The following is a 12,067-nucleotide window of genomic DNA, read 5'->3' on the forward strand; positions in this document are numbered from 1 at the left end:
AAAATGAATATTTTTTAATCTGATTTTCAAACAAAACCAAACATAATTTTCAGGGCATTATCGAGAAAAAGTTGATACAGTACACAAATTGAAATCATTTTATATTTTCCTGTTACTCATATGCTTATATGTATATAAAAAACATAAAACATAAAACATAAAACATTAAACATAAAACATAAAACATAAAACATAAAACATAAAACATAAAACATAAAACATAAAACATAAAACATAAAACATAAAACATAAAACATAAAACATAAAACATAAAACATAAAACATAAAACATAAAACATAAAACATAAAACATAAAACATAAAACATAAAACATAAAACATAAAACATAAAACATAAAACATAAAACATAAAACATAAAACATAAAACATAAAATATAAAACATAAATCACTCACTCTATTGGTTTAAGAAAAACACCCTAAAAGGCAGTTAACACTTAATAAATTTGTAAACAAGCAAATAAGATTAAAAAAAAAGGAGTAAAGAAGATTCCAAAAATAATAATTAGAAATAAAGGTTTCAAAAGAAACTACTTATTAATATTTCAAAATTAAAATGAAAAAAAGTCTTGATAGGTACCCCCAAAAGTCTGCAATTAAAACATCGATGGTATAACAAGAAGAGAAAAAAAAAAAACAAATATCCTGCTCTTACTCTCTAATATAATATTTAATTACACTAAAAGAGACGACTTAATTTACCTTCGAATATTTTTAGAAGTCTGTTTAATTTTCAAATAACATGTAAATTATTTAACCCCATTTTACCCTTTTCTTCCATTTATTAAAAAAAAAAAAAATGTATACACAAAAAACACCCACCGGAACGTTGAAGTTCATTAATTCCGTTATTTTTCAATGTGGTGGTATCTTACCCATGTTATTTTGCTTTGCCATATTTCATACTTTGTGAGAGGTAAAAAATATTTTGAGTGGGAATTTTGCTTTTACATTATTTTTGATACTAGGTTCATGCTTGTGAATTTAATTTTGTTATAATTCTTCTTTTTTTTTGTGTTGTTTTCAAACGAAACCAAGGTCAGGTTAGAGTAAGTTAGAGTGAGTGGTTTAACCCGAAAAAAAAAGGAAAACACAAAAATTACACGCTCAACCTCTTGTAATTATTATCCTTTCAGCGTGTGATGTTGATATACACGTCGTCGTAGATCTTCATCACCGTCATTATATCGACAAGGCTACAAGGATAATAAAAAAAAGTTTAGGTCGTTTTGTAGAAATTAGTTGATACAACAACCAGACTGGAAAATAATAGATGCAGTCCTTACAGCGTGTAGATACCCTTCTCGCTGTCTACGATATAAAATACTTCTGCCAACTCTTTCAGAAAAAAGGATCGGTTTTTTGCGTAATTTTTATGAGCATTCTATTTCTCTCTTGTATTACCTATAGACAATTTTTTTTTATATTTTCAAGAGGAAAATGGTATGAAGCTGTTTTAAAATAGGGTTTCTTGAATTTTCTTTGTGTTTTGAAAAGTGTGTCAATGGGTGGAGTTTGAGATATTATTTTTATTTATGGCTATTAATGCCAGAAGGTATCATATTATTTCCTTGTATAGTAATAGATTTTTAAGTTAATTTCTTATTTTCATAGCTATTATGTATTGCCTTTAGGCAATACGTGTGTATGAGATACATCAATTTACTTCTTTTATTTAAGTAAATTAAGGCAACTAATTATAATAATTGTATTAGGAAGGAAGCTTTCTATTTCTATTTCAATGAAATTTGTTTTATATTTTATACTGACAAGAAAAACTTTCAACCCTTAAGCCAATTACAGTAACCAATATCTAGTTATGATGAAATTATAATTAAAACACAAAAACAAACAAATTGCCAAATGAAAATTTACCGATTAAATATTGAATATTTTTTAATTAAGGTTTTTAATTTAATTTAATTTAATTTTTTTTTAATTTTGGCATGTATGGCCTTCATAAATACAATGACAACAGGACTTGAACAACCTGAGTTAAAAAGCTTTCAACAGAATTAATTTTCAAAACCAACACAATGACAATTAACTGTAAATTTAGATTAAAAAAAAAATCAATCTGTCAACATATTCCTTCACACAAAAATCACCCTTTTACCTAAAATTATTCATTTATCTAATTTATTGGTTCCAATGCAAAACTGAACGTCTAAGCTGAAATTCTTAAACGTTCACTTCACAGGAATCATTGACTTTTTCGAACTTCGAAAAAACACACAAAAATATTTTATAAGTCTCTTTATTCTTGCTCTCTTTCCCAGGGTATCCCATCAATCTTTTCCTCCAATAAAAAAAAAAAAACACCCTTATAGCAATAAAAAACTACTTTTCACATGTTGCGATATTTTAATATCTAGGTATCTTTTTAATTTTCGAAAATTTAATTAAAAGTTGTTCCTTACAATGCCCCGTATGCATAAAAATAGTACATAAATACTTGTACAAGAGAATTAATAAGAAGTATAACAAGAGTTCTTATACCCACAAAATGTTGATATAAAGATAGTAAAGATAGAAATAGTAAAAGAATTTACTATTTTTTATTCATATCACCCAATGTTCCAAATTTTTGGACCTCTAAGTTAAATATTTCCAAAGAAATGGGCCGCAAACAAAAAAAAATCTAAAACCCTTTTTTCGATTTTTTTCGAATTTCTTATTTTCGGCTTGCTTGTAGATAAAATAAGAACTAAAACCTTAATTATCTCGCCTTTCCCATGAACGATTTCTAATATATTTCACATACATAACAAGCTTAACGGCACCTTTCATTTGATACCAAACTCGTCCCTGTACACGTGGGGCTCTGACTCCATAGTAAAATATGCATTCCCTTTGTATTTTTAAAGATAAGTTTTTATCAAAAAAACTAAAAGCAAATTGAATACTTCAATGTTTTAATGTATGAGTATCTACTCTAAAATGCAATTTCAAAGCACATGGTCATATTTTTACAATTTCAAAAATCACCATACCCCTTTTGCGAATTCAAAAAATCTAAAACTTTTTCCAGGTTTTTCTAAGTTTAATGTATTTTATGAAAGACTTAAAAACAAATCGAAAATCTAAAAAATTTCCAACTTTCCAAGTGCAAAATCACTTAAATCGTAATGTTCCAATGATTCATTGAAAAATATTCAAAACCAGCAACTTTAAGAAAAAATTTCACAGTTCATGGATGAATCATGTTAAAATTGTTCTAGGTAACCTAAATAATTGTAAAATTTCGTTTTTCTCTATAACAAAGATTTTTCGGTGGTTTTCTCCAAAATTAAAATACTTAAAATACATTAAAAGCATTCCCCAAGAACGAAAAATTATGAATCTGTTTTTTTTTTTTAAGAAAAAATAAAATTTAATAAAATAAAAACACATTTCATCAAAAAATGTTTGATTTTTCAAAAAAAAAAAAAAAAAGATTATCTTTCTCTTTGGAAACTTAAATCTTTTCCATTCCTGGCATATAGAAAAGACCTACATAGCTAGATTAAATAACCTTAAAAAAATTTATTTCTACTCAACATTGTAACTAGGAGTTCCCGTTTTATTTTATTTTTTTTTATGAAAAATGCCATATTTAGGTCACAACAAATTAATGTTCATCGTATAACCCAATTTTCTATATTTTTTGTTTTATTTCAATATGAATTTTCACATTACAATCTTCAAAAAAGAAAAGCTACCCATATTATATTGTATTCTGTTATTATTGTGAATATACTTAAGCAGCTTAAATGATTACAAGTGTAATTTTATGGAAAAGAGTTAACTTGCAATAAGCTACTTTATTCCAATTAACTTAACAATATTTTCAAGAATTCAATACAATTAAAAATATATTTATTCTCATTTTGGCATCAACTGACGACGGCTTTGGCTGGATTGGTCGATAATATAGCTTGCCTTCTAATACCACATTAAAATTCCTCAATATTAAGGTTGCTTTTGTCCGTTTTATATTACGCACTTTTACACTCTCCCCTATAGCATATCCCCCACAGAAACATAGCCCTCAAAAGCATTTAAACGATGCCGCACAGTGGTTCCTCCCATAGGTCATAAGTCAAAATTTTAAGGTTTATCAAATTGTTTATTTTTGATGCAGTAATTATCTATGATAACGGGACAACTAAGTGACAGTAAGATTTCTCATTAATAATTAGTTGTTGGTTCTCAGTCGCGTCACGAAGTTGAGAGTTTTTCGCAGTTTAGAAAAAAAATTATATCTGAAAATACGAGTTCGCATTAATCAATTTTTTAGAGTGTTTAAAGTTAATTTTGGAAAAAAGGTGATTGGAATATTAAAAAAATATATCATGAAGGCATTTTGATAGTTTTTTTTTTATTTTGTTTTTTTTTTTTTTTTGTACATGCATTAGAACTTATCCATTTTTTGTGTTTTTCTCATTTTTCGTGTTTTTCTGAGGAAAAAAAACAGCATATGCCGCTAAATGCCGGTTATCTCTTACACATCAAAATTTAGTGCTATTTTTCTTCTTTCAGAATATATATGACTTATTGAGCGCAGATTGGCGCACGTCTAAAAATTTTGACCCGTTATAAAACACTGATTTCCACTTTTTTTTTAGATTCAATCAATATGACCAAGCGAATCGATATTTTTAATATTTGGTACTCGGCTAAAAAAGTTGGCAGTGCTGCAAAAGCCAACGAAACTTGGACGGTTTTTAAGCAAACTCATAAAATTGAAGATTTGCAAGCTAAGAAAAAGATACTTAATCTTTGTAAATGCTTTCAAAGAAGGTGGGAGGCCTGCTCAAAGAAGAAAAACGTACTTTTATCTAAAAACAGTGCTTGGCTTGATGTCGAGGAAGATTTTAGTGCTGTACAAGAACAACAAGATGAGAATATCTCACAAAAACCTCATGGCAGACCAAAAAAGCCATTTTTGGAAAGCTCATCAAGGACAAAAAGGAGACGTATTGCAGAGATCGTTGACATCGTAGATGAAGATATCGCTTGTGCTTTGAAAAAATGTCAGTCCAAAGAAAATATTCAAATTAAACAACTTGACACGAATGATGCTTTGAAGCTTTTGGTTGAGGCAAAATTGTCAAAACATCAGTACCAAGTCATCAGGAACTTGGTAAACCAAAAAACTGAAGTCGATGTTTTTCCAAGCTACGTTAAAGTTCTTAAAGCCAAACAAGATTGTTACCCAGAACTTCAAACAATTAAAATAACGGATTCATTGGCTGAAGTTTCGCTTCAAGGGCTTCTTAATCATACAGCTGAACGCATCGTAGAATCTCAACAAGAAATTTTTGAAAATTTGGAGAATGATTTCGGTAATAAAAAAATTTAAAAAACAAAGTTTTGTGTTATGTTGTAAAACTTGTCCCTTCATTTTTTAGCTGTGTTAATAGAAAAAGTGTTTCGTGATGTTTGTTGCAACCGATAACTTTAGTTGCCAATATATAGTGTCGCTCGTCTGAATAAAACCACATGAGGTAGAAAAAAATTGTGTTCGTCTTTTTAAAAATATAATTTCATTGTGGCTTAATGAATTCTTGATATAGGTCATCTTACTCTAATCGGCAAATGGGGCTTTGATGGAAGCAGTGGACAGTCTGAGTACAAGCAAAGAATATCCGGCGAATTCAGCGATTCGGACATGTTTATAACTTCATATGTTCCAATACAACTTTATTCGCAAATGGGTTCTGAAAAGAAAATTGTATGGCATAATCCTCGGCCAGGATCAACTCGATACTGTCGACCAATACGTTTTCAATTGAAAAAAGAAACGGCAGACTTGAGCCGAACTGAGCAAGAGTATATACAGACCCAAATAAATGAACTGAATGAAACAGTTATAAAGATATCCGACCGTTTTATCAGAGTAAAGCATATACTTAAACTGACAATGGTTGACGGTAAGGTATGCAACGCTTTGTCTCATACGGCTTCACAACAAGTTTGTTATATTTGTGGAGCAAAACCTTCCAATATGAACGACATTGAAAGCTCGTTAGAAAGAACGATAAATGAAGATTTCTTAGATTTCGGCATATCTCCACTCCATGCATGGATAAGGTTTTTTGAGTTCTTCATTCATTTAGCCTATAGGTTGGACTTTAAAAAATGGCGTACGGGAAGTGTTGAAAAGCCTCTTATGGACGCACAAAAAAAACGTATCCAAGGAGAATTCAGGCAAATTGGGTTGATAGTCGACAAGCCAAAACAAGGTGGAGGCAATTCCAATGATGGAAATACTGCCCGCAGATTTTTCGCGAACCCATCTGTATCTTCCCAAATAACTGGAGTAAAACAGTCAGTAATAGAAAGATGTGCTGTAATTTTGAAAACTTTGGCAAGCTGTTTTGCAATAAATGCTGAGATATTCCAGGAATACACTCAAGAAACAGCCAGAGAAATTGTTGCGGAGTATCCTTGGTACCCATTGCCAGCTTCAGTGCACAAGGTTTTAATACATGGCGGCCAAATAGTAAAACATTCAATATTGCCTATAGGGCAATTTACGGAGGAGGCAGCTGAAGCCAAAAACAAAGATGTGAAGTTTTTCCGTTCGAAAAACACCCGAAAAACATCAAGGACGTCAACAAACACGGATTTGTTAAATAGGCTATTATTAACTTCGGACCCATTGCTTTCTAACGAAAGAAATTTAAAAAAAAATCAAAAATCGACTCTATCCAAGGAGATTTTAAATTTATTGTTGTAATTCTATTAAAAATAAAATAATTTATGTAAAAAATTAGTTTTTTAATAATTTAATTTAGTTTCCATCAGTTTTAGTTAAATTTAGAGTTTTGACCGCACTTCCCATACAAATGGAACCACTGTGTGCCGCCAACAACGCCGCCGCCGCCGATGCCGACTTATAATCCTCTTAAAAAGTTTTCAATTTATATTACCTATCAAGTGGATTGTGAATTAAATTCCTTGAAAGCCAATAAATATTCAGCAGATTTGTTTTCACAAGCAATTATAATTTTACACAGAATCAAAAGTCAGAAATCGCGAGAGAGACAGAGAGGAAGAGAACAGGGAGGATGGCTCCACTTTTAGCCCAATATCATAGCCCATATCCGTTTCCGTTTGTATATTGTACACAATCATCAGTAATCGCAATCGTAGGCTTATTTGTAGGGTTCATAGGTTCGAAGGCTATATTGAGCTTGTGTGTGCATGTGCACGTTATCAATTGCGCTAATTAAATTTTCTGATTACAACGAGCAATATAATCGCACAAGTCATAAACGCAAGCAATTAATTAAGAGAGAGAGAGTCTATATATGCACTGGTTCAGTGTTCACTGTTATTGCTTGCTTGCTTGTTCATTCGTTTGCTGCTAGATGGCCCTGTCGTTCGTTCTTACTCTATCTGACTCTGTGTCTGTGTGTGTCTGTTGGTTATGTGCACCGGAAATCCATTAGCCTTGTTTTTGTATAGTTCTCTGTTCTTCCTGATGCGAGCCTGAATATTAACCGCAATGTTATTGCATCGATAGCAGTGACAGAAACAATAACAGAAGCAACACCCAACGGTAAACAATTAAACTCAATTGGCAATTAGTTGTGAGTGTGTGTGTGTGTGTACGTGTATATGATGATGATGATGCTGTTTCTGCGGAATTGCTAGCTGAATTATCTGCCACTGCATCCTTGATGCTATTTCGGTTACCAGTGCTGTCGTTACCAAAGATACAACATTTCGATTTCAAAACCAAATATATTTTTAAAAAATAATAAAGACTTTGGGAGCTAATCCGTTCTTTTTGAGATATGACTGAAAATTTTTGAAGCTTTAATTTTAGTTACATGTCTTTAAGCCTGATGAAAAAAGTATCTAAACGAAGATTTTCTCTAACAAAAAGAAAGCAAATAGTACTTACTAACAAAATTTGGTACCTTCGACAGCACTGCTAAATAATCGTGACTTCAAATAGTGAAATAGTGGTGCTCTGTGTTTTAGGTTATAAAATGAATTTAAATCAAATGCAATTTATTGCAATCTAAAACTGTATACATATATCTACACATTTGTATATAAACGCGTTGGTGGATGCGAATGCACATTGCGTTCGTTGTTCGAAAATGCGGAAATGCTTCAAAATCCAATCAACCATTTTGAGAAAGCCATTATTTGTAGCAATGGCATCCGGAAATCTCAATTCCAAAACCTCAGCAGAATTCAGCACCAATATATTATTATACCTCTATGCACTTACACCTGTATTCTCCATTAGACAATAAACGTGCCTTATATAGTCACAAATTGATCAATTTTGCTCAAATGAGTGAATTCCCGATAAATTTTAAACCCAATTTTCTAATCTAAATTCAATATATTGGTTCGAGAATAACCATAAACTAGTTTATGATATTCTATTTTATTTTGTTTGTATTATAAAATTAATTCAATTGACAATTTGTATTTTTTCACAATGATTTTCTATTCATATTTCTTTAAAAATAATTTAACTACGTAAAGGGATTGGTGAATGAATATTTACTCAGTTGCTAATAAGGCTCTGCTATGCAAAACTAACACAACAGTTTCTGTTAATTAAGTCTCGCCTAAGTAGCTTGTAAAGAGCTTGCCTGAGAAGCAAATTGCTTAGGTAATAGGTATAGAAGTTAAAACTTGTTTTAAGACTTTTAAAAATGTTTAAATGCTACTAAGGAAACTTAGCCGAAGAAAGATAGTGTTTTGGTAAAGCTTTGGTTAATGAAATTATAGAAGTGAAGGGAAGTTTGATCTTCGACTTTTTCGGTAAGACCTTAAACTCTCTTGGCAAAGAAGCTTAAAAGAAATAACCAATTTTTGTATTGTTTTTGACATATTTGACATTGAATAATCTAGCTCAGAAATCCATTGTTCTTGGTATTTTTATTTCTTTTTTAACTGACGTTTTAATAATTTCGATAAGACTCGGTTTACAGAGCTGTACAAGTGCTTTCGGAGCTATCTTTCACATCTCACTTCGGTAATGCTTCGTTTAAGCTTATTTAAAAACTTACAAGGACATTTTTATAAAGGCACGAACTTTTATAACGTTGTTCTTTTGCCATGCCTAACGACCTTACTAAAGTTTAATAGAAGCTGAAATGTAGATTCTGTTATATATACATTTACCGAAGCTGAAATATTAGTTGGGTGGTTTGGTTTCAAACTCGGCGTTAAAGACTTTGCGGCCTAAGGGTTTTTCTTTAATGATCTGTTCGTAAGACCAATGAGAAATGATTGAGATCTTTTGAGAACTGGTAATACAGCTCCTGGATCCGATGCATGTTAATACTCTCGACATACAGAAGTATAGTCTACCTGTCTATGCTACCCTATGAAAATCACAATAGGAAATGGCCACAATCCCGAAATTCTGAGTCCAGAAAACCCAGAATCCCAAAAATCAAGAATCTCAAATCTCGTTAACCAAAGATCCCGAAAACCCACAATCTTGAAAAAAAAAAAAAAATTGGCCAAATTTGGGATCCTATTCGAAATGTAAGGTTTTCGGGTTTCTCGGTTTTTGGTAGATATTCTGGATTTTTATTTTCTAGATTTCGTGCTTTCTGGATTTCAGATATTCAGGATTTTGGGATTTCTGGATTTGGGACTTTCTGGATTTCTGGATTTTGGGTTTTTTGGATTGCATTGTTCGGGATTTTGATCCCAACCCAATCACAATATCTGCGCATTTTTTGGTGATTGGTGATTTACTGTTTGGGCTTCACACACATTCTCAATCCATTTTCTTAACCCGAACAAATTAAGAAAGATTTCAATTATCTCAACAAATGGAAGCTAGTTCAAATTTGAAGTTGGCATTTATATTAAAACCTGCCTAAAGCATAAGTGAGTTTAAAGGAAATTTTTCGTATTCACTACCTTTTAAGTATATTTGTACATATACGATATACCTTTCTCAGTGTAGAATTAAAATTAATAATATCAAATCACTCACACACATACATCATGAAATTAGCAATGATGAAGGATTTTCTCATATAAAATGAAATAATTGGGGTATTAAATCGCTGTTGCATAGTTGCATTTTATGTTTAACATTCATATAATTTTAAATCCCCTCTCGATGGATTCACAAAAGAACATTGATGAGCGAGCTGAAAGCAAAGTTGGATGAAGAAGAAAATAATATAAATTATAACATTATGGTAAAGAGAGAGAGAGAGAGAAAGCTTGTACTAGTTTAAATTATCCGGTACGTTAAACTGCCATGCTGTTTCCGGGATCTGGACAGCATACAATATTCGAAATGAATAATGATATCTGAGAGAGATTTAAATTAAAAGCCAGAATAAGCGTCCAACAGTGCGATATAGGTACATATAGCATATGAAAATGTATATATGGTAACCAGGTGTGTATTATTGCGAGTATTATTATATTTTGTTGTCTGGGGCCATGATTTTCATGTAATCCGTAATACAATCCCAAAAAGGGCTTCAGTATGCTTGTTGTACTCGTGTATTAAACTCAAACCTATACAATATCTTCAAAGGAACATGCCTTCAGGGAGAGGATATACCGGGATAAGAGAACAATATAAGGGGCGTATGTACTTATTCTGAATGAAAGACAGAGAGATATTGATTTTCGTATAGCTATAAGCAGCAAGCTATACCTACTGTTACAAGATTATTCAGAGTATAATTTTGTCGATTGCTGTCATTACATTCTTGTTTGCCATTTAATGACTTGTCTGAAATATAACATTAACATATAACATTATATTGGACTCTCTTCGGGTAAGGGTTAGTAGGTAGGTAGGTATGTTGATGAATATTATTTGAATCAGAGTGAGGGTTGTAATTGAGTGAAACCTGTTAAAAGACTTTTATATGAGGTACGAGATTTATGTCCAGACTTGTGTAGGTGTATGAAAGTATTTAAGGTAAAGATTAAATTTGATTAAGAGATTTGGAGTTAAAGGATTATGATAGAAAATGGAGAAACCTAATAACCGAGAGTGATCTGAATTCAATATGCATTTTGAAGGTTTCAATTGGATACATAAGGATGTAAAATAAAAAAAAAAAACAACAGTTGAAGACATTCTTAACATTTATGTCGTCGTTGCTATTATTTATTACTTGCTCTATAATGTAACTTTTTTATATATGTACGTCTAATTTGACTGTACTGCTGTTTTTTATTGGAATTTGTATTTAGGGTCACTATGGCGAATACGTAACTTTTTTTTCTTCAAGTCTTAATTGCTCTACATACCTACATAGTTCGATGTTAAAAAAAAAATTCGAGTTTTTAATCAAAACCATCTTACGATTATGATAGAGTAATCCAAAAATGTGGTTTTAGTCATGCGTCGTCGCATGCTTCACTAAAAAAAAACACCCCTTTAACCATGATATTTTTATAGACACTTTAGATTCTTGTTTCTTATCTTAAAAAAACATAACTGATGATTTTGTAGAGGGTATCATTATTATTACTAACTTTTTTTAATATACCCACATTTTCTCTACACCTAAAAAAACACTCTTTCACATGAATAAAATGTATAAACTTATTTTATTCGAAATAACCATGGGAAAACAACATTTTTAATAAATTTCGTTAGTGTAGGTACTTTTTATACCATTGATTTTATCGGACTTATCGCGAATTTCCCTTATTTAAAAAAAAAAAAAACACCCTTTCCCATTAGATATTAGTACAGACTGTTTAGATTCTTTGTTTCTGTTATAAACGAAAAATTTGTACCAATTTTCATTAGTGTAAAATTTTTTTCCAGTTTTTGTGGTACTAATTCCGAATTTCATCATTTCTTAAAAAAAACACTCTTTCACTCAAGATAATTTCTTACAATCTTTAGATTCTTAGTTCTTATAACAAACAAAAATTTTTCACCAATTTTGAAAAATTAATAAAATTTATAGGTACCTATTAGCTGACTTTCTGACACATCCCTCAACCTATCAAAAAAACACCCTTTCACCAAAAATATTTTTAAGAACTTTATGAATCCTTTATCCCTGCTTTATCCAAAACCTTCATCAC

The 12,067-nt window shown here is 30.9% G+C and overlaps 2 protein-coding genes across 3 annotated transcripts in view; one reads left to right on the plus strand and one right to left on the minus strand.

Annotated features, from left to right (window-relative positions):
- The window catches only part of LOC129912198 (uncharacterized), a 254,318-nt gene that overhangs the window by 90,946 nt on the left and 151,305 nt on the right, over positions 1-12,067 (minus strand). The window lies entirely within an intron of this gene.
- LOC129912199 (uncharacterized) lies at positions 4,078-6,853 on the plus strand. The gene is made up of 3 exons (XM_055990347.1): positions 4,078-4,326; positions 4,627-5,346; positions 5,578-6,853. Exons 2-3 carry the CDS (start codon positions 4,638-4,640, stop codon positions 6,741-6,743), a joined length of 1,875 nt encoding a protein of 624 aa, XP_055846322.1. The 5' UTR covers positions 4,078-4,326; positions 4,627-4,637; the 3' UTR covers positions 6,744-6,853.

Source organism: Episyrphus balteatus, chromosome 2, assembly GCF_945859705.1.
Source record: "Episyrphus balteatus chromosome 2, idEpiBalt1.1, whole genome shotgun sequence".
Lineage (NCBI taxonomy): Eukaryota > Metazoa > Arthropoda > Insecta > Diptera > Syrphidae > Episyrphus > Episyrphus balteatus.